At 38.8% G+C, this 25,397-nt stretch overlaps 2 protein-coding genes across 2 annotated transcripts in view; one reads left to right on the top strand and one right to left on the bottom strand.

Annotated features, from left to right (window-relative positions):
• SEC24D (SEC24 homolog D, COPII coat complex component) overlaps window positions 1–8,906 on the bottom strand; it is a gene marked incomplete at its 3' end in the record, with an annotated part of 51,254 nt that extends 42,348 nt beyond the window's left edge. Inside the window, exons 1-2 of the mRNA XM_039383507.1 lie at window positions 8,806–8,906; window positions 5,365–5,549 (exon numbers count right to left, since the gene is read on the bottom strand). The remainder of the gene's footprint in view (window positions 1–5,364; window positions 5,550–8,805) is intronic.
• Window positions 5,372–25,397, top strand: part of SYNPO2 (synaptopodin 2) — a 77,131-nt gene continuing 57,105 nt past the window's right edge. The window contains exon 1 of the mRNA XM_027741105.2: window positions 5,372–5,714. Coding sequence (XP_027596906.1) covers window positions 5,586–5,714 — 129 coding nt within the window. The 5' untranslated portion in view covers window positions 5,372–5,585. The remainder of the gene's footprint in view (window positions 5,715–25,397) is intronic.

The raw sequence follows: 25,397 nt of genomic DNA on the forward strand, positions 1-25,397 counted from the left end.
ATCAAGCCATTACAAGCACCTAGGAGGACACACTCCTGTACATTTCTCTGCTTCTTCCATTAACGCTTCATTTGCCAGTTTTGAAATTGGGGAAAACAACAAGAAAGCAAGACTAGTTCTAAAATTCTAACCCATCACATAGTACCTTGCCTCATAATCCATGGTAGGGATTAAAATTTTAAGGCTTTACCTTTACTGATGAGGAACTGTTCATGCCTCCCGTGAGTGTGAGTAGAGGTTTCCTGTCTGGCCTTAGAGGTAGATATTTATCTATGACTTGCATTTTTAATTTCTTTTCCCTTCACTAAGAACTTGGTGTTACTGGGTTTTAGTACCTTTGTCACTCCATGTTTGTACTTTCAGTCAGCAAACCCTCTTTAGCTGGCAGTGCACTGGAAAGTTCCTCATGCAATTGGAACATCTGGATTCCATTAATTTATCTTGTAGGACAAGAGAAATTTGATGGGAAAAAATGGAGGGCAATCAGCTTTAATGGATGTTAGCTGGAGCTGTGCATTTGAACCTCCCATCAATATATTTCATTCACTTTGCCATTTTATATCTTTTTTGAAAATGAAATCCTTTCCATGTGTCTCTGTTCCTTGTTGCTTCTTACATCAGGAGAACCAAACTGTAGCAATTAAGCAGAAATGTATTTTTCTACTTCCATAAGGTTTGGGAAAAATGATGTTGAGTTCTGCCTTCAAAATATACTTTTACTTTATGTAACTACTGAGCTGTACAACTATGAAACAAGGGATGTTATTAGGCAATGATTCAGGACAATAACATATGCTGATGTGCCTGGCATTGCCCAGCTGGCAGAAGCCACTTTTAAAAGAAGTATCATTTGAAGGGATATATTGAAAGAACCCATTTGCTCTTCATTTGGAAGAGACTGTATGTCATGTTTTCTTAAGTGGCATGGCTGTGATTTTATCTTTTATGCCATTAAACTCACCATATATTTATGAATGTTTTTTTTTCTCCATGTAATAAACAAACCAAACCCCAAATAAATGAACAGTGACAATTTTTTTCTTTTTTTTTTTTTCCTCCGCTGATTCTCCCATTTGGCTGAAATCACATCCTACAATAAATTGGTTTATTAAATTGTTTTTAGTTTATTAAATTGTTTACAGATAATAAAGTCTACTAGAAAGCTGTTAAAATAGGTATTTTTAGGAACTAGCTTATGTGGATTTTAATGTGGAAAAAAATCAGATAGAAAATGAAATGCAGAAAAAGGAGCAAGTCAGACCATCTGGGTATTTACAGCAGTAAAATGCTGCCTATAAATTAGAGATCATGATATCCCCTTTCCCTCTGTCTCTTCCTCATTACTAAGGAATGGGTGGAAATATTTGCATTTTTAAAGAATCCTCAGACCTGGGGTACCACTGTAGGAAACTGTAGATGAAATGACAGCTTTGCTTTTATTGCTGGATGAAAGACAAGATTTCTCTTATTTCTTCTCACATTTGGAGAATGTCTTCTGAACTCAGCTCCAGAAATACCTGATTTAAATTAGATTTTAGATAAATCCACTTGTAGTAAAACTGTTCAGTATCATAAATTATTATTACAATAAGAAAAAAGATATATGGACAAGTGGCAGCAGATGAGGCAAAGAAAATTAAGAAGTAGTCCCCAAGACCACACAGAGCTTTAAAGGAATTGAAGGCTGAAATAGCTGACTGTTAGTGAGATTAGAGAGAGCCATTTTTTAAATGAAGTGTTCCAAGAGAGACTGAGAAAACAACAAGCCTGTCAGCCCAGTCTCTGTACAAAACAGAGAGGTGGGAACTATAATATGGAACAGTGGACATCTGGATAAATATGACTTATCTGGGAAGAGTTAAAAAGGTTTTCATAAAAGGAAGTCCTGCCTCACAAACATAAGGCAGTTCTTTGAGGGGATCAAAAAACACGTGGATGAGGGTGATCTGATTGATCTTGGATTTACAAAAGGCTTTCAACAAATTCCTTCAGCAAAGGCTTTTAAGAAAACTAAGCAGCCATACCATAACATGGCTTAGAAGCATAAGGTGATACACATTGGGGGAAAAACATTAATTCACATGTAAAACTGTGTACTTTGAACTGACTACATCAGACAAGATTTCAAGATTTTAAAAGATAATTCCATGAGCACATCAACTCAGCAGTGTCTGAAAAAGCAAATTAGGTGTTAGCAATGTTGGGGTTAGCAACTAGAGAACAAAATAGATGATATCATCATGTTGTTGTATAAATCCCAGCTTTGTCTGCTGTCTGAAGACGGTGTGGTGATCCAGGCCCCCACGTCAGAAAGGATATGGAACTCTAGAGGATGAAGAGGAAACGAGATAATGAAAGGTAGGAGACAGCTTCCGTATAAAGAACGACTAATTACTCTGTTATCTGTTGGAAAAAAAGGTGGATATGTAAGAGGTCTGTAAAATAAGTGCCTGGAACGTGTGCCTGGGGATTGCCTGGTCACAGATTCCTCTGATCCATGAAGCAGGGGAGGGACATCAAATGAATCTGCAGGATCCAGATTCAAAGAAGAAAAGGTGATTCTTTACGTCCCAATGTATGTAGGGATGACTTCCTATGCCAAGAGCTAAGATCTCATCAGAGAAGATCAGGTTCAAGCCAAAGCTTTCCCTGTATTTGGGCACAGACAGGTGTTGTGTGAGTTCTGCCATCTGTCTTTTGCCAAGTTTATATAGTTATTTTTTGTGACATAAAATTTTTATGAGTTGTTGCCTGGAATTGGATCTTTAAGTTTTAGTGAAACGATGGAGGTGGTGGCAGTGGTTAAGTGGCTGTGGTTGCCATTAGCTTTAAATTTTTCAGTGGATTTTGAAAATTACCTCCAAATTTGTGCAATTTATTTAAGCTATATAAACTACAGAGACCAGAAAGTCATAAACCCCATGAATGATTCCACTTTTATCTTGATGTCCAGTTTCTGACCAGCATTTAGAAATCCCAAAGGATGCAGAGAATGTACAAGAAGATAAGAGAAGTATTAAAAAGCAAAATATGCTGTAGCATAAGCAGTTCAGAAATTCAGATAAGGCAAATGGGAATTGTTAGTGCCTATGGGGTATTCTTTGTTAGATTAAGACATAGGAAGCTTTGGATCTTCCCAACATGGGAATAGTTTAATTACAGACTTCAAATGCTTTTCTTACTGCAAACCTAAACCACTAGCACTGTTTTGCTGTCTTTTCCCAAGGCATGATCAAATTTAAAATGCTTCTCTCTGCTCTTTTGCCTTAATGATGTCAAATACTTGGTGGGGGAATAACTTCAAGGGACACCAACTGCTGATCATACAACAAAATCAAACAGATCCTGGTGTTCTGACTGTTTAATTTTTTTCAGTTGAGCAATGACTAATCAAGATGGTTCTGTTTTAATATTTTACACAAGTCTGTTATATGGTCAAAGGAGAGAAAAGCATCCACATCTAGTACAAATTCCCAGCACATATATGACCATCCAAATGCTGGGGTGATTCCCCTTAATTTGTTCTCTGCAATAAGTATATGAAGAAGTTCAGAAACAGAGATCAGTTTTGGTCAAAATGATAAAAGAGAGCCTAATACAAGCTCAAAACACCCTAGCAGTAATTTAACAGACTTATTTAATGATAAATTTATAACAGTTGAAGGGTTGATAATTATGTAATTCATTTTCCTAAAGCAAATGTTTAGTTTTTGTATTTAACAGTGCGTCACAGAAGTATCTACAAAAGTGTGCATCATTAGGCAAAAGGGAAAGAATTTTGTCTAAAGCAAGATTCTTTGGGAATCTTGGGAAAGACGGAAAGTCTGTCTGCTGTAGCAATATATGAACATTGCACAAGGTAACAAGAAGCAGTCAGACACCTTGAACTGAATTATTTCAAATCACGTGTCTGCACTCAGAGGTTGTCCAGCAAAGTCTCTTTAAAGCCATTCCCTTTCCAAGTATGGATTCTCTGACAGTGTTTCCCTTAAGTATTTAATTATATGGCAACCTGTGCTTGTTTTGCTTCTCCAGAGCTTTTAAGCCATAGTCAATAAAGCAAACACTCTTCCTCCCATTAAATCCTGTTATTGAGAGAGTGACATTTTCCTCTGTTTGATCGGGGATCTTGTCTCCACCCAGTCTTAGTGTCTTCAGAGGCCTGAAGGGCTCAAGCTCCTAAAAGCCTGTCTACTTTTTCCAGCCGTAATATTTGAGTTTAACAAAAGATCCTGTCTCTACCTTGATATTTTTTCTGTCTTTAAGGAACAATGCTGTGGTGCAAGAACTAGCCAAGTGAAAACAGTTCATACAGGGACCTGAGTGAATTCAGGCTGTGAAAATCTGATGCCCCCAGCAACACAGGTCTCAAAGCAAGAGGTGTTTGTTTCACACATCAGTCTAGACATGGAAGATGTTTCTGCCCATCTGCTGAACACTGTCCTTTAGAACCAGCTTAGTGCAGAATGCAATGTGATTTAAGCCAGGCTACCTGACTTTGGGCTGAGGTGAGTAGGAGCTTATGCTGTCAGTTGTTAACGCTCAGCTAGAGGAATATTCATCCCTTGTTGAAATCCAGTCACCTCTTAAACCACTCCACTAGACCAGGAGGAGCTCAGCTGTTCACAGGCTGCATGACCACAGGAGAGTAACAGGGAACAGAACTGAACCCAGGTCTTGTGAGGCACTGGCAAATTAACTTCCCACTGAATGTTTTTTTGTGCTTATAGTAAGGTTCCCTTTTAATGCCACAATGCAAATCAGCCATTGATAGCACCCGTAGAGAGATCTGATACTTCATTCCACTAATCCTCTTCCCTACTCGGGTAGGAAAGGCAACAGGCTGCACAACAGGTATTATTAGGGTCCAATGATAATTCAGGTCATTGTTAATAGTAATGCACATTGAACTATACCAAGGTTAGAAAAAGAAGCAATTCCAAGACAGGGAAATGATAAAGTTTTCTCTCTCTGTCTCTTTTTTTTGTTTTGTTTTGTTTTTGTTTTTGTTTTTGTTTTTTTTTGGCATACCTGCAGTGCTGCAGAAAGTTCATGCAGGGTAGAGATGAAAATCCTAAACCCAGTTCAGTCTAAGTGTACCAGTTATTCAGAAGATGTACATGATGTTTCACTAGAGATTCTGCTTTCTTTCTTTAGAGTAAAAATGCAAGAAGTGGGTAAATCAGAGTTTAAAATGCCTGGCACCATTTACTAAAGTAAACTTATTTCCTAAATTGTCCCAGGGAAATGTACACTTCTTTTTGCTGTTGTTTTGATTCAGCTGTCACCAGAGCCGTGTTTAAACGCAGCCTTCTCTGCCTCATGGCCGAGTGTCTTTGTGTGCATTTCCCCGGCGTTACTTACTGTACTTTGAAGGTGGGCTGAGCGTCGGAATCTGACGACAGAGTGGGCTGTGCCCTCGGGCCGAGGGAGCTCTTCATTCTCCTCAATGACTACATTCGCTCGTGCAGTTCCCAGCAGCAGCAACAGTGTGGTGCTCTGGCTCTCCAGCTCTGCCTGGCAGCTGAAATCTCCAGCTCGCTGAACATCTGCAAGACAAACTTCCCATGTTCTCCTGTATCTGAATGCTGCCTGACTGCACCGGGAACATGGGCACGGGGGATTATCTCTGCATTGCTATGAGCGGAGGGGCGCCTTGGGGCTTTAGACTGCAAGGTGGCAAGGAGCAAAAGCAGCCTTTGCAGATCGCCAAGGTAGGAGCACGAGAGAGATGGTATCGGTGTGCTGGGAACACGAGTGAGGAGAAAGTTTGGTTAGATACAAATGAGATACTGCTTCCAGGGAAGTGGCTGGTGTGGATCTTGTGACGGTTGTTTGAATTCGCTGGCGTGTTCTGCAGAGATTCTACAGGTGCTGATTGGTTTCAATAAAAAGGAATGATTACCTCTTGGTAGCTTGCAAGTATTGCAAACATTTTCTTAACCATTAAAGGTTTAACTCGTGACATGATGGGTGTCTTTCAGCTCCTGTTTGGGTCTCTGTCTGGCTTTGAGTGCACTCGGCACATCGCAAACTCAATCTCATATTTGGAAATGCTGTTCCAGTTATCTATTTATCATAGTTTTTCTACTCTAGTCATAGAATAAATACAGCTTTACCATGAGAAAATGTTCTTACTATTTTGGGAATCCTGGAGAGTATTATACTGAGTTATCTCCGGTTTTGGAAAGTTATCCAGACTTAGAAACAGCCTTAATAGATGCCAAACATCCCCTCTTATATTTTGTGAGCAACAGTGAAAATTCCTGGACACTTCAGAAATTATTTGCATGTATAGAAGGAGAGCAAAACAGACAGTAGGAACCCAGAATAAATTAAAAATAACAACCGGTAGCCCCAAGTAGCAAAAAAAAATAATACTTCAAAAGTAGTTTTGTTAAAAATCAGTGCTCAGTCCAGTGCAACAGCTTCCCCACTGCTGCAACAATGAAGATTTGTCACGGTTATTAAGGCTTATGTAACTGTATGGAGCTGCATTCTGTTCTCCTAGACAAGAGGCACAAATTTGGTCCACAGCTCTGAGGTCAGCAAAATACCTCTGGCTGAAATGCTACTGGGACTGATCACTACAAAATGAGTTCTGCCTTGTTAAGTGGAGGGAAGGAGTTTAACGTGCATCTTATCTCCTTTTATTATCTTGGTAATGCAGCATCTTGAGTGTTACGTTTTTGTACTTCCATATAGTATTTTAGATCAGTAGTTTAGTATTTAAGCTGTAACTTTCTTAACCTGTCAATATATTTATTAGTTAATTAACTTCAGTGTACTGGATCAGTTGACTTCTTCACAAACAGCAGAAACAGTAAATCTACTTCATTTTATAAAAGAAGGTCCTTTTAGTTCCTCTGTCGAGAAAAGAACATCTTCCACTATTCTTTTCAATGATTTCCAGCCCACAATACTAACCACATTCAGTAACAGAACTATGATTTATTGAGGGTATGAATACTTTTTCTCATTACTGTTATTTTTTTTTTGTTTTCTGTTTTGCAAAACTTGAACATGTTTACTTTTTTTTTTTTCCCCTACCGATGGGCAACTGTTGCTCTGCAAGTAAAGGCTCTGATAAGAGAGGGCAGCGGACTCCTGCCATCTAGTGAAAACTTGTAGCTAGAACTTAAAAATTGTAACAGTAAAAATCAAGGGGCCTTGATTATATAAAACCAAGCAAGAGTGGAGAAGTGATTGTGATACTGAACTTAAGAGGACACGGATGCAAAATGAAGGGAAGTGAGATAATCCATGAAAATGTGGCAGGATACAAAAATCCAAAGTTCACTCTTTGATAAAGGAAACATATTGTTTTAAAAAGCTAATGGAGTAAGTCACTGCAGTTCACTGCCAGAATCAGCTTTTACCGGTTTGGTTTATGCCTTTTAAAATAGTTTTATTACATTTATAAAGAATATGTAAACCATGTCCCCACTGTCTGTAGCCTAGCTCTTAAAGCATACATGCAAGTAGCATTCCCACCAAAATCCATGAGAGTTTTGCCTGCAATATAAATTACTGTCTTCCATTACTATGCAAATACTTAACAGAGAGATAGAGACAAACATTTTACAAAGAAATATCTCGGTACTTTTGTCACCAGCACATAAAATAGGCAATTTTCACTAGCAAATAATTTTAGAACCACTAAATTAGATTTCAGATTTTTCAGTAATTTGTTAGATGTGAGATTGCAACAAATGGATTTTTTTGAAGTCTCAGAAATTATAATTTTTTCTTTTCCATTTTTAACCCTTATTCAAAACATAAATTTTGAAAACATTTGACTCATTTTCCGTAGAGATACACGAAGTGTTTAACACCCCTCTGAACCCTGGCTCCATACACCAACTCGCTTTGTGATGTCCACTCATGTTGTAAATACTTCATAAAAACTTATTTTCAGTTAAAAAGAATTTGTGTATTCTATATACTGTCCCCATAGACCATAAGGGCTTTAAACCCAATTATTTTAAATTCTATTTCAAAAGACATACAGTGCTAGAAAGGATATCTAATAAATGGATGGGATTTTTTTTTAAAAAAAAAAAGATTATCAGGAGTATAAAGCTAAGGAAAACAGTGGTTGTATGCACCAAGGCACCAAAGCATGTCAGTACTGCACTGCTTTCCCAAAGCAGGAGGTGGTTGGGAAATCTCAGTGTAACAGTGACCCTAGAAGGATAAGAATCTAAGATATATAAAAGCAAAGTAAGGCATGGTATCTCCTTTCTGTTTCCACCATGAGATATACGAAAGAATGTGTTTTTATGAATATCATGGGGGATTTTTTTTTGAACATTTCTTTTTTCATTTAAAATACACAAAAACTGTATGTACAAAAAAAAGTCTTGTGAGTTTTTCTACTAATACCTAACAATACTGACTATGTTATAAATAATAAAGCTATATTCTTTAAGAAACACCTCTTTTGCAACAGGTAATTTAATGGAGTCGATTCAGATCTTAGAGAAGATTTAGATTTATAATTCAATTATGATGTGACTTCATAAAATTATCTGTTTGCTATAGAGGTACATTATTCCCAGCATATTTGTTACCTACACCAAACAGCAATTTGCTGAACTCATTGTTTGTGTCTGTCAAAGTCTTGGTAATTTAAGTTTGGGAACTTAACCAAATAGTTCTAGTATTCAAGGGCAGTAAGTTGCATGACTCAGACCTCTAAGCACTTCAAAGGAAATTCAGCCCTCTTTTTCTGATCCTAAAAGTAAAAATGAACAGATGCTTACAAGGAGAATTCTGCTGCTGCTGCCCAAATAGTAGTTTTACCTTTGGCTCAGTAATGATGTGTGACAGCTGGCTGCCTGGTCATTTTAGACTTGTGCCCTTGTCCATCAAAATGCTCAGATTTCAACTCAATTCAAGTCTCTGTTTCATCATTTTGGATTCATTGGAACCTGAAACTGAAAGTGAAACTTAAAGACTTGGGAACAACCGGAACCAAGAGTGTGAAAAGTGATGTGTGAACACGATTACTTAGCTGGATGTAATCACAGGTGGGCTCTGCTGGGGGAGTTAGATGTTTTCTCCATAATGCTTGACTCCTGCAGAATGACCCCAAGAGGTTTGCATCATGTTGAGCTTTACACTTAGTCTAGTGGAAAAAAGACTTGAGGGTGAGACATGTTAGCACAGTTATGCTTTGGATCCTGAGGTAAGGCAAAGCATGTCACTGCCACATATATGAGAGGTATGTTAGCACAGAGCTGGTCCATCCACAAAGGACACCAAAGCCGCTGGGTTTAAGGAAACCTTTTCAAGTTCTTGTCACACTTCCAAGCAGGTAAACCAGGTTAGTTAAAGTAGGATCTTTCTCTCCACCACTGGGTTTGAAATGCCAATGCTCAGGGTGCTGTGTAAAGGCTCAGCACTGAGCTCACAGCCCCTGCTGATGCTGCCTTGTTTGTATCAATTGACATTTCAAAAACGACTTGAACACAACTTTATGCAATAGCACTCAACAGAGCAAGCCATGTTTAAAACATGCTGGTTGAACTTTGGCAGCAAGGGAGGGGAGTTTAGAGTCAACCTACACGATTTTAAACACAACTTGCCTTACTTGGCCTGTATTTAAAAGTGTTTGTTTAAATTTGCTGGCTAATACATTTCCAAACATAGTTTGTTTTTGCAGCCCGGACAGACTCATACTCTCAAATTCACCCCTCAGACCATCTTACACAGACAGTATTTGCTGATATTCAGAAAATCCTGTGAGGCATATTTACATATTCTTTCACACAAGAAATTATGTGGAAATTTATGGGTTTATCTATCTTTTCTGGAGAGGATTTTGACTGTTTTACGAGCCTTGACCCAATTTACTAACCAATACATTTTTGCACTTGTTTAGATGATAGAATTTGGCTCCTATTTAAGTAAATTACAAAACTTCCATTGACAGACTGGGAAGAAGTTGGGCTTTAATGGAGGTTAGGTTAATTTATTTTGCAAAACCAAGGAACAAAGTAAGGATCCCCAAACCTAACGAAAATAGAACACCACTAAATAACTGTTCCTGAAAACTCTACCATTTCTAACTAGAAAAACAATGAGGAAAAAAAAATCATACACCTTAACCACCAAAGGCTTCCATGCACTTCTAAAGGTTAGGGCTCTGCGTTCCTTAGTTTCAAATTTTGCATTCCAGCTATCGTGCCAGTGGAAATGTTTAGTACTGAAGTCCCATCTAGTTGTTTAAAAGCTGCAGGCTGAACTAGCACAAGAGTGTATACCCTGTTTTGGATATACAGCACAACATACCAAGCTGGTTTTGGCACGTTTCCCACAGTATTTAGGCAAATACAAGCATGGTTTGGATCCATGGATTCATTTGTGCTCATTTCCAATAGATGCTTTTCCAACTCTCACGCTAGGCGAGTTTTCAATGGAATAGAATGAACCCCATAATTCACACTGATTTAAACTAAACAAACTAAAGAAACCAAACAGTGTATTCCTACTAAATTAGATTAGCTGCTTTGTATAGAGCTTTGCTCCATTTTTTGTTTCTTCACTGGAAACTTTTAAAATACACTGCAAGGCATTATTTCATTTCATTGTTCTGTATTTTCTGCCATTGCATTCTTATTGTGAATGGGAATGTAATAGTAAGACTTTCAGCCAAGTTCATATTAAAATATCACACCAGGAAATGCTGTTTACAAAGTCCTTTAGAATTGTGTCGGATTGTTTGAGAGGACACAGCTAGTAATTTATGCATATCATGGAAGGGCTTTCCTCCAAATACACAACTCAGTGTTCTTCCAATTTACAGCAGAAATATTTAGAGCAGAAATTACTTTAAGGGACAATATTTCATGAGGTAAATGCTTAGCACTCTATAAAATTTGCAGGGATATCTTTAAGAGGAATAATTCTGTGCATGGAATCAGCTATGGACAAAAATGATAACATTTAGATTGTGACCAGTACTCACAAGCACCGCTCATTGGCTGGAACAAAACTGGCAGTAAAAAACCCCACTGGATATCAGCTTGGAGGTTTCAAATTTCAAACCTAATGTACACAAGTTACACTGTGGATTTCTTTTTCCTTTTCTGTAATTTTTCCCATCTGTCCCATTCCATTAGAATCTGCAGTCCCTAGCCAGTGTGAACGTTAGGATGAGACCAACGCACACTTAGGCCGAAACGCTTCAGTGTGCACCGAAATCAAAGTGCTGTTTTTTGGGTACCTGCCAATACAACCTGGTGTTGAGCATGATGGCCAAAAATCTCCAAAACACCTCAGCACCTTGCTCTCAGCGGGGTGCTAAGAACAGTGAAGAAGTGGCTGCTTTATTTGTTGCTTATGTGGAAGGTAAATTATAACAGAACCCCGTTGGCTCTGAGCTCGCCAGAGCCAGTGGGCTTAGACCCCGAGCTCTCTGTCATGTGCTGCAGTCCTGGGCACAGCACGGACTCTTCATTTCTTGTTTAGCAGAGAAACTCTGTCTGCAACTCTTCTTTCTACTTTATAGAGATATATTTTGAATCCTTTAAGTTTCCTTCTTTGTTTGATATCTCCTTCCTACATCTGGCACTGGGCACTGAATGCATGGATAACCTTTTGCTTCAAAAGAGTTATGTCATCCTGGACTGTGCAGCTGCAGACTCGTTGTTTTATAAACTTGCCCTTTTGCAAGTATATTTTAGAAATATGGTCCCATTTAGGAAGCTGGATGCTTTGGGTTTTGTAAGCATGTTTTATATTACAATTCATTAGCAGATGAACTGGTGATGGGTCAAAACTATGAAGGGAGCAGATAAGCTGTGGTGTTCTATACTGCTGGTTCCATTTGTTCTCTGTAGCATAAACATGCCACGAATGGCATAAATTGCTGCAATATTGAATTTCAAGGAAGTTTCTAAAATAAAGATAGTGCAAGACACCCTATGTCCACTGTGGCACTTTACAGTAACAGAAAGAAAGAAAACCAGAGTGACAGGGGAATATAACTTTATGAGACCAAATCTGCCCTTCCTAGTACTCTCTGCTTAGTACAGGAGTATCAGGAACTGCTTGTTGTCTGAAGGCAAAGGTGGCAAAGCTGAGTTGTTGTTTTAAAAACCTAACAGTTGAATTATCACTAAAGGAAGCTTTAACAAAAGAGTTACATTTTTTCCCATGAACTCATTGCGAGCTTTGCCATTGACTTCAAAGGGCAAAGGATTGGGTCTTAGTATGTATAATACAGTGCAGTGATTTAATTAGAAGCAGATATCATGAATAAAAATCCTCATTGGGAAGGGGGTAGCAGATTTTGCTACGGATCTTCTTACTATAGATTGCTGTGTCTAGCAGAAGTTGTTCCCTTCAAAGGAATGAAAAAATCTTAGGCTTGAGGGTATCCCAATGACGCTGTTAAATAATGTAACTTTTTGCCAGGGAGGTTAGGGAGAGGAGTGCCCAGCAGCTGAGGGTAACAGCCTTTTCAGCAGGCACTGCTGTGGCTGGATGGGTTGGACAGAAATTCCTTGTGTTGGCAAACCCATCTTGTAGATGCATCTTTGCCAGTTGAACTGGCATCCCTTTGGAAAGGCTCTAAGGGTCCTGCAAAAATCATGGAGAATTGTGCAACAGTAATTATAATGGTTGTCTATACCTGTACAATACCAGGTGTTTCCAAGATGTCCTGCAATCAAGGAGAATCACGTCATGAGTTTTATTAGCTTTACTCACCCACCGCCACTGAAGAGATCATCTCTCTGTTTCTCTCTCTAAATCCTTGTCTTCTCTGCCAGGAATTCTTGCTCTGCTTTCTCTTATCATTCTCCCTGTAGTACCTTTATTTAAATACACAAGTACAGCTACTTACTTAAGCACCAGTTTCAGTGAATTCACTGAAAATTGTGGGCAAACAACACCTTGGACTTCAAACCTTGTTACTTGGTTAGAATAGTGCCCATCACTTCCAGTGGACTTGCCCTGGACTGAAAGGAATACAGTAAACTTTCTGCTTTGCATGAACTCCCTCATCACAGAAATCTCTGAACTACTAGAGCTTAACAGATGTGGCTGGAATAGAGTAATCAGCGTTTTGTCCCACAAATGACATTTTCCTATTTTGCAGAGATCACTTCAAAGACCAGCTGCCATAAGCCACTGATTTAATTACAGAGGACGCATATGGAAATAATCTGAAAGGAATAAATAGCTTTCTATATTAGCATATAGTCATAATGATCTTCCTGCACATTGAAATAATACTTGGAGAATGGGTAGTGTAAGACTTGCTTGTAAAATCCTTCAAGTTAGGGAAAAAACTATCATGAAGCATGGATGTTTTAGGGAAATTCTAACAATTTAGATACTATTTAATGCCTAAGATCCTTAAGAGGAGCCACTGTTTGACACCCTTCGCTGAAAAAAGAAGATTCAGAATTGTTGGCTTTCCAAAAAAAATGGATACCTAGGAAATTAGAATGGTTTCACCTAAATTCACACTCAGTGCAATAAGTATGTTATGCTGATCAATAGAAAATGAACCATTCACAAATGAGGAGAGTTTCGTTACAAGAATACATAATTAGATTACTTAATTGGCTTTTGAAACAAAATGTTAGTATTAAAGTTGTTATCTCATGTTTTCCATGCTGTCAGTCAAAGTCAGTCTTTACTGTGCATTTTTAGGGGGATCTAGGGGAAGGCACCAGATTTTGGAAATGACAGCTAGGACTCCATTTCCTTTTAAGCCCCCCAGTCCCTTTGGGAAGTGAATTAGCAGTGTGCCTTTATGTCCAGTCCAAATAAACACGTTTTCATGATACTGACATTATTGATTATCACTAGATGGTGCTCTTATTCACAATCCCAAAAATCATAGGTAAGTGAATGTAAAGACAGATACACCTTGGAGAAATTTTGGTTGCCAGGTTTAATGCTTCCTTACTGAAGGTGCAGTTGTAATCCTTTAAAGAGAAAACAGAAAAATATTTCTGCACCTATGTGACACCATATTTTAGTGCATTCAATAGTAATATTACAGGCAACTATTGAATACATGTAGTGAAATAATAACTAAAAAAGTAAAAAAAAACCCATTACCTCAAACCTCAGTTTCTTCCAGGCCAACCTGACACCACCCGAGAGCCCTGGAGATGTAAGAACTCTCCCAGGTCTTGTGTCCAATTTAAACCAAATTTTGAGCTATCTTAAAATGGTGGTTTTAATAAATTCCTCGTTATCTTGTTTTTCTTTCTCTGCCCTCACTTTCAGTCATGACTTCAGTCTGTAACACTAGATCTTCTAAACCCAGGTTATTTTACTCCTGTGAAGTGCACCAAATCCCAGGATGCATCCTTGAACAGCTACGGTGTTGGAAATCTACTTGAGTTTTGCAGCTTGAGCTCATTTTTACTCCAATACCTTTAAATTAACAGATCAGTACAGGTGTGGTCTAAGTTTTCCATGATTGAATCTTCATTTGAAGGACCCTGATTCAACTCCTAAATGTGCTACATTTTTAAGTCATTTTCCAGATCACCAGAATAATGTTACCAAGGTATTTCTGATTTCATGGCACAATTTGTGACTACAAAAAGGGGTTGACTTTAAAACCTCTTGTCATTCTAGTTGACTTTAAAACCTCTTGTCATTCTAGTTTCAGTTTTCTTCCCCTATATTTACAGGAACAGTGAAAAACAATCCAGTGAATCTAAATGTAGTGAGAGGACCAAGAATGCCTCTTTTTCTACCCTGGGAAGAACAGTACAAAGGGTACAATAATTAAGCCTGAGGAGGTAGTTATCCTTGTGGCTTCTCATTTTTTTTAGTTACTCCATGAACAAATGGAGCACTGAAATTCCTGGCCTGAGAACAATGGTGCCCAGCCCCGTACCAGCCTTCTGGGTCACTCACTTGTTGTTTGCTTCCAGGCCTGATTTGCATAAGAGGCCTGGAAAAGTTGCAGAGGCTGGGAATTAGCACAAATTGATACGGGGTGCTAATTGACTTATGCAGAAACTAAAGATGCACTGGCCTGTTCAAATCAGGCTTGCATTCAGGCCTCTGGATTCCTGCATCATCCAGCGCTGAAGAATTAAACCCTGGCATGGTTCATCGGCTGCTGGGTCCTGGGATAAAAATAGAGAGGCAGAAACAGGATCGTGTTTTAGCACCATCAGCTGAAACTGAAAAGAGTGGGAAGGAACCCTTCCTTTTACGAAAAATGCTTTCTTTTCAGGTGTTCTAGGCAACAGCATTGCACTCGAGCTCACCTAAAGTGAGAGCCAAACCAAATCTTTGCCCAAAACCTTTTACTGCTCTAGATGCAAATATTTTTTTTTAATGGCTGGAAAATACAATTTATTTCAGTGACTGGATCAAACATGCTGGATGCAGACACAGCGCCAGACACAGCTGTAGGAGTTACCTATTGCCTCAGCCCTGTGCAGTGCCTCTCTCTTGTCTTATATCCAACTAAAAAACTTCTTCCAATAGGTTTCCATCAGATCATTGTAAAAAGAAATGATATGTTACCAAGTCCTCCTTGCTTTTATAGTTCCATAGCACTACAGAAAGCAGTGTTCATCTGTAGGGATTCACATAATCCCACGTTATACCTGTATGTCACTTAAGGCACAACTTACACATCGGAGTTTAGTTTCATTTAAAAGGTTTCTTGAACCTTTTTGGATTTCTTTAGTTTTACATTTGCAACATACTCTCAGGCCAGATGACATTTTTCATGTGCTTGGGTTTCCTTTTTGGCCTTTTCACCTGGCTCCTTTAGGCCTTGTGTACTTCTAGATTCTCCATCATTTTAACACAATTAGTCACACCCTAAATCAGTATCTCAAACACAGATCCTGACACAACTGCTCTTGACTGTTTTTGACTAGTTTCTTCCATGCTAAAAGAAAATCCAATTGCCTCTGAAACACTGACATTAAAACACTCTTGCTGTGTTTTTAAAATTAATTATTAGGTTTAAGTTAATAAGAAAAAGATAAGTCTCAGGGCAAAATAATAAAGAGGAAAGGAAACTGGACACTGATCCTGACGCTGAATTTAATTTATGGAGGTGCTGACCCGTGACGTCTGTTAAAGGCTACGCAATCCTTGAAGAGTGTGCTTCCCAGAGGAACTTGAGAAGATAACAGTAGTTCATAGAACAGGACCTCTCCCTCAAAATTATATTAATAAGAGGCATCAGCAAAGTCTTCAGAGGCAATCTGAGTCAGATTATCTTCTTTTAGGTGATAAAGAGAACTGTACATGTTTACATTCCTATTCAGTTGCCTAAAATGTCACTCTTGATCTTCAGTCAATTTTTAAATGGCTTCTTACATCACCAGAATGCTGAAAACTGTCTGACTGTAAAGGTTTCTTAAACAAAGAGCTAAAAGCAGTGCCATGAGATAAGGAGCTACAGAACCTATTGATTTCCAAGGCACACAGTATTGTGAATCACAGGGAAGCACTTGCTCAGGAAACAATTACAACATTACAGAACCAGTTCTCATAAATGTCTTTTCACTTTCTAGCTGTGCCTTCACAAGTTCCTCCTGGCCTCTGCTCCCTTTATTTGGTGCTTGGCATTTGGACTAGTGCTGCAGATCTGAACTGACTTTGACATTACCAGGGGCTTCCTGACACTCCTTTGAACAACGGTCCATGAATACCACGCTGTCCTATTGCCAGATGTTCCTTCACACTGTTTTCTCTATCACAAACAGGCTCTGAAGGCAGCACAATGCTTATGAGAGAAGACAGTGATTTTCACCTCCTTTTCCACCTTTGTCTCATCTTTTAAAGCTAGTATTTGACTTTTGGTGGGAGTTGAAGCACTTTCCACAGATCTAAAGGGACATGCTACAAGAAGGATTTTGGTTTTATAGCTGCCGGAGTCTTTATTCCAGAAGTACTTTCAAAAAGTGCCTCTTCACCTGGTACAAGATACAGTTGTTTGTTGTTTTCTTATGCAGTAAAGGCATTGCTCACTCTAAAAATCAAGCCAGGAAGATCTGGCACAGTTTAGGGTTTATACTCACTAAGGTTACTTGGAGGTTGCATATGGCCATGGCAACGTGACCAAGTTAGATGCATCATTTATTAGTTGAAAAATATGCAGGATATCCTGTAGCAAACCCGGAGCAACAGTAGCCACACAAAATGAAAAGGAATGCTGTTGTCCTAAACTAATATAACTAAGGCTGTCTAAAACCTTTCTATGGCCATGTTGGGGTGAAATCTGATGGCAAGCAGGTATTTTATAGCCACATGTTAATCTTCTTGAACAGGATGAGTTATTAAATTAAATCCTTAAAATGAGCAGCTCTTTCATGTGTGCTTATATTTTCCAGATGTTTGATACAGTCAAGATTATCCTGTTCATTTGCATGGTCTCATTTCTTTTGTTGTTATTTTTAGAAAACTCTTTAAACTTACTACTATACTAACATCTGAGTAAGATTTGAAAACCTTTTCTTTTTTTTATTTTAATCCCATACCATTTTTCACTCATCTTTCTTAACCCTTATTTCTATTATTTATAGTTTTGGAAGAGACCAGGGTTTAATTTTAGCAGCTTAAGCAAGTGGGATTTTGTCCTAGGTTTTGTCCCCACTCATTGTTTCTAACATTTCCATGGACGTTCAGCTCTTGCTGCGGGATTGCTGCATTCCATGGATGTGTGGGCTGCATCCTTGACTTAGCCAACATGTCTTAAAGCTGGCACAGACTTTGGCCAAAGATCATGAAAGTGCTTCAGGATCAATCTAGGAGGAGAGATGCCATATTATGTCTGTGTTAGTACATTATAATAATACTTCAGAGGAAGATAATTCAATAAAATCATAGAAAATGTGTGCCAAAGGTCTGCTTGAAACAATAATCCAGCTTCTTATATTAAGAATTGTTAAAATTGGCAACAACTGGCTCTTTCCCAAGCTACATGCCTTTTGGATTTCCTTAAAAATTCAATCTTTACAGTTTCTGAATAATGCAACCATTGTAATTCAAGGACGCTCCCCTGCTGGTTTTGATTAATTTATTTTAACAACACAGAAAAAGTCTGCTGTAGCTCCTCTGGTAATATAAATCCCTGTGACAAAGGATTCTGTTGTCTCCACCTCTCTAATAAACTACAGTGTCAGGGGTTCAGAGCTAAATGGATGGCAGTACAGCCTAAACAATTCATCTCTGCTTTGGTGTCTGAATTTAATATCAGGGTTCTTTCCCCTTTAACCTTTAACTAGTTTATAACTGTATTCTTACTTCCTGTATAAGCAACACATCCAGTGAAATGTTTTAATTTGTATGCAATTACACATTTTGCACATTTCAAATTAATATCTTGGAAAAAAATTTTACCTATAGTCAGATATCTTAAAAAAAAAACCCTGTAAAATAACCATGGTTATCTGCCCAACTTTTTAAAATTTATTGTGACTCTCATGACATATGCAATTTTCCTTTCAGTACCAGCTCCTAAAATCTGGTTCTTACCTGAGTTCCAGCTTTCATTAAAATTAGAATACATTTCTGGATATCCTGGATTGCAAAGTTATCCCACCCACAAGAGGTAAAAAAACCAAGTAACCCCAAGTTTTTAATGTTTAAATCTTTTTTCAAACTGTCATTTGCCAGTCTGCAGGGTTAATGGAATAAGCTTGGCAGGACCACAGTCTGAGAACAAAATGCACAGTGAGGACACTTAAATACCCATTACAGTTTCTATGGACAGAAATCGAGGAGAAGCACAACAAAGCTGCCATTAAAATAACTGTGGCTTTCAGAGGTCACAGAAATTGTCCCAGCAACGTGTGACACTTTCCCAAATCCTAAGAACATTCAAGCAGCGTGATGAGTTTTGGGAATCACACAGCACTTTAATAGCAATTGCTGTTAGCTTACTTATACAATTACATCCTCTTGAGCTGTTTTCGTTCCACATAAATATTAAATACTTTGTTGAAACTCATTTATTTAAAAATCCTAACTAAAATGAACTGAAAGCGATTTCAAGCTGTTTCTTGCAGGTTTCTGGTAAACTAGCTGCTCGTTTGACATGGTGCATGTGTAATTTCAACAGTGCCCCAATGTGTAAGTGTATATACAGATGCTTTAGGCTAACATTAAACAATGTTCTATAGCTACGACCGGCTTTGTAATCCAAATAAAGTAGGTAGTGTTTTTATAACTATCAATTCTTGGGTTATGGAGAATGTCTTCAAATAGAAATGGAAAGAGGTTTATCTTTACAAACAGGTCTCATTCCCTTAAAAGGAAGTTGTTTCTTTTTTCTTCTGCTTCTTTGGAGAACTGGCTACAAACTGGGAATGGTTACTGTATGACTCATTTGGGAAGAATAGCTACAGTGTAAAAAGTTCAGAAAGGATTTTAATAAAACCAAACCAAATTATCTTCTGTTTCGGGCACGATAAGGACAGTTTCAAAGAGAAAAATATTAAATTTTTTCAGAATGCTGTAAATCAACATAATACTGTAGTGTTTTGAAGGGCAGGGGGAAAAGCTCAGGAGAGAATAAAACATTTTCCCCTTGTTTCAGTTCTATAGATAAGGCACAAATCTCTTTTCATAAGCAAATTTTAACTTACTTTATTCTGGTCTGGCCTGGAAGTGAGCTCCTGTATCCACCAGAGCAAACCACTGACTGCCAAAAACACACATGGAATGATCACTTACTGAGCTATGCACAGATAATGGGACTTTCCTACTGCACCCCACCTACTTCAGCTACTTGGCAACTCCTCAAAACCCCAACACTGTAAGTCAAACTGTCCACAATAATACAATTATTGCAATAAAAATACATTAATGCCACAAACAGCTACGTTGTGGACAGTAAAGACTGCAAATGCTACAAGTAAATATTATTGTATTACTGTATTGCTGTCCCCACAATGGCAGAAAATATTGTTTAATTTCATTTTATTTAAGATTTGCACTGAAAAAGTGCAGGCTAGCTTGATGCAGCAGCCGGGTGAGGAATGCTGGCTATTTAGCAAGTGTTCCATGCAAGACATGGGAAAATGCAATTTTTTTTTTTAAGTTCAGCACTATTGTTACTCCAGCAAGAGAATTTTACCAGATTTTTGTTTTCATTCTCCTTAGTGCACATAGACTGCAAAGGGACTTGCTGCATTTGTCACTTGTAGTCAAGGCATATTCTGTGTTCCCTTAAATTTCAAACAATTACGTGGTTTTTGGTGTGAAAGTGCATGTCCAATAGTGGACATTTATATAAAAGTTTCCCAAAGTGCTAGTAGGATTTTTATTTTTGTTTTTAATTTCTCCTGGAACTTTTCCCTGAGTGTTTCTCCTAAGATTGCTCCAACTGAGCCTGAAGTTAATAGAAAGCGACCGAGCGATTTCAGCAGGAGTCTCACATTTGGAAAGCAAACCCAGGACTGTATTTTGGCCAGACTGTCTATGTACCTAAATCTAAATTCCCATTCCTAGGAAGTTTACAGGAAAAGGCTGAACGTTTCAAATTGCCATGAGACCAACTAACTGCATTTGAATCTTCTCCTGAATATATCCAGAATATCCTGTAGTCTTCAAAGCTAAGCTTTAAAAGAGAAAAATTCTTCCAAGCCCTCTCCACCCCACTTCCAACTTGCTCATGTTTGACCCATTGAGAACGTCCTGGCCAAACAAGGTTCATGGATGTGTCACAAGCACTCAGGAATCTTGCATGACTTCAGATGATTCCATGCTTTACAGTATAGCCCAGGCTATGTATTACTAATACATATTATTATACATATTACTGTAAAGGAGGACACGCACTGCTGATGCTTTAAGAGGCACCTTTGACAATGAGAGACCCACAGCCATAATTTATCTTTGCAGGAGATTGAATTGGGACAGTTTTAATTCTATTTGAAAAAAAAAAAAGAAAAAACCAACATTGCAACAGCCTGCAAAAGAGAGCCTGTGCTTCTTTTAAAGGCCTATCCCGGACCTGGTTGCCAGGGAGCTGCGGGAGGGAGCAGGCTGGCAGCAGACAGGGAAACAATCCAGCTGAATTCAATTAGAGTGCATCAGTAGAACTAAGTGAACTATTAAATTAAACAGGCCCCCTAAACCAGAAATGGGTATGACCACAGAAAGTGCAGGATTTGCTTTATCCTGTGTTGAGCTGTAAGTGCTGTCTGACACGAGCCACTGCCCCGCACCCTTGCAAACGTGCTCAGGACAGGACTGTGTTTAGGGTGATCCACCTGGGCCCCTCTGACACTGGCCATTTTCCAGGATCCACAGCAGGCAGTGATGCAGCAAGGCACCACTTTCCTACGGAGGCTGAGGAGATGCTGCCTTATTTGTGGATCAAAGGGAGCCAGAAGGAACAGCATGAGAGAACAGGACTGTGAGCAGCCCCTTCCTTGCCCCTTTGGCTGAGGACTCCTGCTGAACACCTGCACAGAGGGCAATGGTTCCTCCAGGAGAACCACTCCAGGTTCTTAAAATACCCTGATCAAACCACTGGCCAGGATATAACCCTAATCGAGTAGAAATAGCCCAACAGTTTACTAATTCCTTTGGCTATCCTGCATCATTTTCCTCTAAGTGGTAACTAATTGATTTAATGAGAGAGGTTTTTTTATTTAAAGAGAAGCATCCTGAGCATTTCCTGGACTGTAAATTTAATTTGTTCGTCAGTGGTACAGGTATTCATCAGCAAGCAAATATCTAATTTTAATTTATAAAAGGCATTTCCTGCATACTAATGCCAGAAATTTGGGAAGAAACTAGGTGTAAGCGAGAAAGTAAGTGTCCAGAAGAGACAGCAAAGATACTTACTAGTGTTGAATAAAAAATTATCTTAGTTTTAGGGTGGTATTCTGGATATATGATTTCCTGCTCAAAAAAAAAAAAAAAAAGAAGAATGAAGATAAACATAAGCTAATGAAGAGAACTGAAGGAAACAAGCTTGCCAAAAAGGTTTGTGTAGGAAGCTGCATACATTTTGCGTTTGGAGGGAAAGACTCCAAAGAAAGTGTAGTGGTAGTCCATAAAAAATGTTACCTCAAACTGTTCCAGAATTTGCAGCTGAGCTCCCATTTCCTTCAAAGGTTGCAAATGACAAGTTTCTGCAAAGCAGGATTCTCAAAGTTTGCAAAAGGCCAGTGGTTCAGTTTATATTTTTCCTACTGCAAAGCAAATGACTGACAGAGGTCAAACATACAATTTGAAAGTGAAGTCCTGTCCCCTACTCCCTTTCCTGCCTCCTCCTAGAGCTCCACTGTACTGGTTTCCGAGTTCTCCTGTGCATTATTTGGCAGCCTCAGCTCGTAGCAACACAAAATTACACACAGCACCAGCAGAACTCCAACTCGGTGCATTTTGGAGGCCTAAATTTAAACCACTCCTTATGGAAGAAAACAGATAATTGTGCTGGAGGAAAATCTCCATGCTCATGATATAAAATACCTTTTGCCTGCTTTTCTGCTGTCGTAAGCAAATGAAAATTTTTTAAAGTGTTTGGGTTTTTTTTTCTGCAAGTAATACCTTTTTTGGTTATGGACCAGCGGTGCTGACAAATATCTAACTCTTGCCAGGAGCTAAAATACTAAACGTCAATCTAGTCCATTTTTGACAGTGCACACACAAGATATGACTATTTTTTAGCATGCTCCTTAGAATATGTAAAATGAAAACTGCAAGAGAAAGCACAGCCAGTTTCAAACCTTACTTACTGAATTACTTTGGAAAAAAACCAGCCTGATGCACAGAAGAGGAGTGACAACAGGTACTGTCAAAGTGTAGAACTAGTTGTGTTCTCTCAAAGAACTAAAGATGGAGTACAACCCAAAAAGTCAGAAATGTTATTCAAACTTCCTAGCTTGCCCCATTTCAAACTCCTGCAGTGTGGGTGAGATGGCTGTACAATTTTGTGCTTATAGATTTTGAGGCATTTGGATGGCAGGACCGAATTCTTAGCTTGGGCCAAAGACTGTTCCAGCAAACTCATTTTAGAGACATATTTATTTTTATGTTGACGTGATCAGCAGGACTGATTAATGGCAATGCAATTATGCTGAAGGGCTCCATTGGAAGAGCTGGTTCCAGTGATTGTTGCTGCAGACAGAAGGAGCTGATGAGGAGCAGGGATGAGTTATGACTCCACACATAGTCCCATTTAGCATTACAGGCCAGGGTCTAAACCTATGAGTCAGATACAGCTTTTTCTGGAAATATTTAGGAACTACTGCTCTTTATCTGCAAACCTGCCTTCCATCACATCTGAGATGTGAGGTGGGTCGGTTCTGAACACAGTTTGCAGTCAGAGGCTCATCTAATCTCTCCCTTTCCCTTGTCCCTCCCCAGGCTCTGACACCTGTAGTGTGCTCCTCTGATTTCCTTCTGCACAGAGACATGAGCACACAACTTCTGCCCTTGAATAATCCACTTCTAAATTATCTTTGCCTAAAAAGCCGTCTTCAAACATCCTGCATTGCTTATTCTAACCTTCCTCCTAAACTGGATATTCTCCTACTTTCTTCTACTCTCCCCTTTGTTTTTTCAGTCTTTTTCCTCTATATCCTTCCACATTTATCAACTACATCAACTAACATAACTCTGACATCAGCTGTGGTGCTAGGGTCACCTTTTTGGCCATTTCCACCATGGAAACAGCTCCCCTGTGCTCCTCCCTTGTTTAATGGCCTATAGCCATCTCTCCTGACATTTCCCATTCCTTCATCTGTCAGGTGCTTTAAGGAAAAGAATCGAACAGGCACATTTGAAAGAAACCATTCTAGGTAAAGGTAGTGGGAAGCCATGGTACACAATGAGTTTTGTCTGGAATTCTGAGGATTATCAAACAGGGAAGAACAGTGACTGAAGTGTATTAACTGCTTCACTACAAATCCTGTGTGCACAAGAAGATGTAAATGATGATGACAGTAGATTAAACTTGGTTCACAAGCCTTCAAACATACTCAGTATGACATTCTTTTTCATTTATGCAGCTGAGCAAGTTTACTTCAGCCAGCGGGTGGGGGGTCTAAGAAAACTCTCTGGACTGTAGACCAAGAACACATCTGTACAGCTGAGATAGCTTTGAAGATATGCCAAATTTGTTTGGGGATTTTTGTGGGGGTTTTGTCTTTTAATAAGCTTAAGGGTTTTCTAGAAGAATCCTGATATCATTTCTACCCTTCACACCAAAAATAAACTCCAAATGAAAACAGCATCGGGGACAGCCATTTTTATGCCCAAATAGATAAAGTGTCACAAAGCAGAACAGTGTACAAATGAAAAATTGAACTAGTTTACATATTATACATTCAAGCAACCATCAGTCAAACACATCTTTGAAAGTGTTGATATGACATAGAGAAGTTGCCAATTCCCAGCAAAAATCACCTATAGATGTTTGCAAATAGCAACATCCAATTACAGTGCATTTCAGTATTTAACCAGGCTTGGCAAGGAGAAGGAAAAACAAAAATATACTCACGTTCTGGCAATCCACACAGCCTGTTGAATTTTAGAGCATTAACCAATGGAACACTCTTGTCCTATTTAGGAAATTTTTTTGTCTAGATTTCTTTGTTTGAGTTCAATAATGTAACTGCAAGCTGCTCCAAAATGCCAGTAAGCTTCATTCCTAGTGCAGTGTGAGAAAGCAGACACATGCTGTTTCCCTGCTTGTCCATAAGGAGGATTGTGAAGGGGCCATGAGACCCTTGAAGAAAGAAGTCTATTGGCAGCACCTTTCAGACAGAATTAGCTGGTATTACTGATTTACTGCAATTACACACAGAATAGTAAGGTACATAAATTTCAAGGCAGTGTATCAAATTCCCACACAATATAAATGTTCTGAGCATGCAGCTTGGAAGGGCTGAATTGCATTCAATGTTCTTGGGGGGGGGGGAAAGTTGCAGTTCCTCCTGCACAGCTAAATTTGGAAAGCAAGAGACCCCAGGTGTGCTCTGCAGTGCTTTATGGGCTTGTATCAGGAACACTGTGTTACAGGTCAGGCTTACACTATCCCATTCCCCAACAGTGGGCTTACTTGATAAGTGGAAAGTAATAAGTGGAAACACTGGGAAGATGTTTGCTAGTTTCCTTCTATTTTCTCTGTCCCCCACATTACATCCATCTAAATTTTAATGTTCAATTTAAGGTTATTAGATATTCTGATTCAAATGAACCTAAATGTGTAACACTTTTGGCCACATATAGATAGTTGCTTTGCCTCCTCCTTTTTCTGATCTTCTTCCTTCACCATGAAATCTTTCGTGTCGAGAGCTAACTGGAAACGTCAGGCTCCCAGTCCTCTCTTCAAACTTGCATTTGAATCTCAGAAGGAAGCAAGGGGTAAAGCACATTGGAATTTCTTTCCAGAGCCCTACTGGAAGCTGTGCTGTTAGATCTCCTGT

This window comes from Pipra filicauda, unplaced genomic scaffold, assembly GCF_003945595.2.
Source record: "Pipra filicauda isolate LSUMZ 115617 unplaced genomic scaffold, ASM394559v2 scaffold312_size1046226_pilon, whole genome shotgun sequence".
Taxonomy (NCBI): Eukaryota; Metazoa; Chordata; class Aves; order Passeriformes; family Pipridae; genus Pipra; species Pipra filicauda.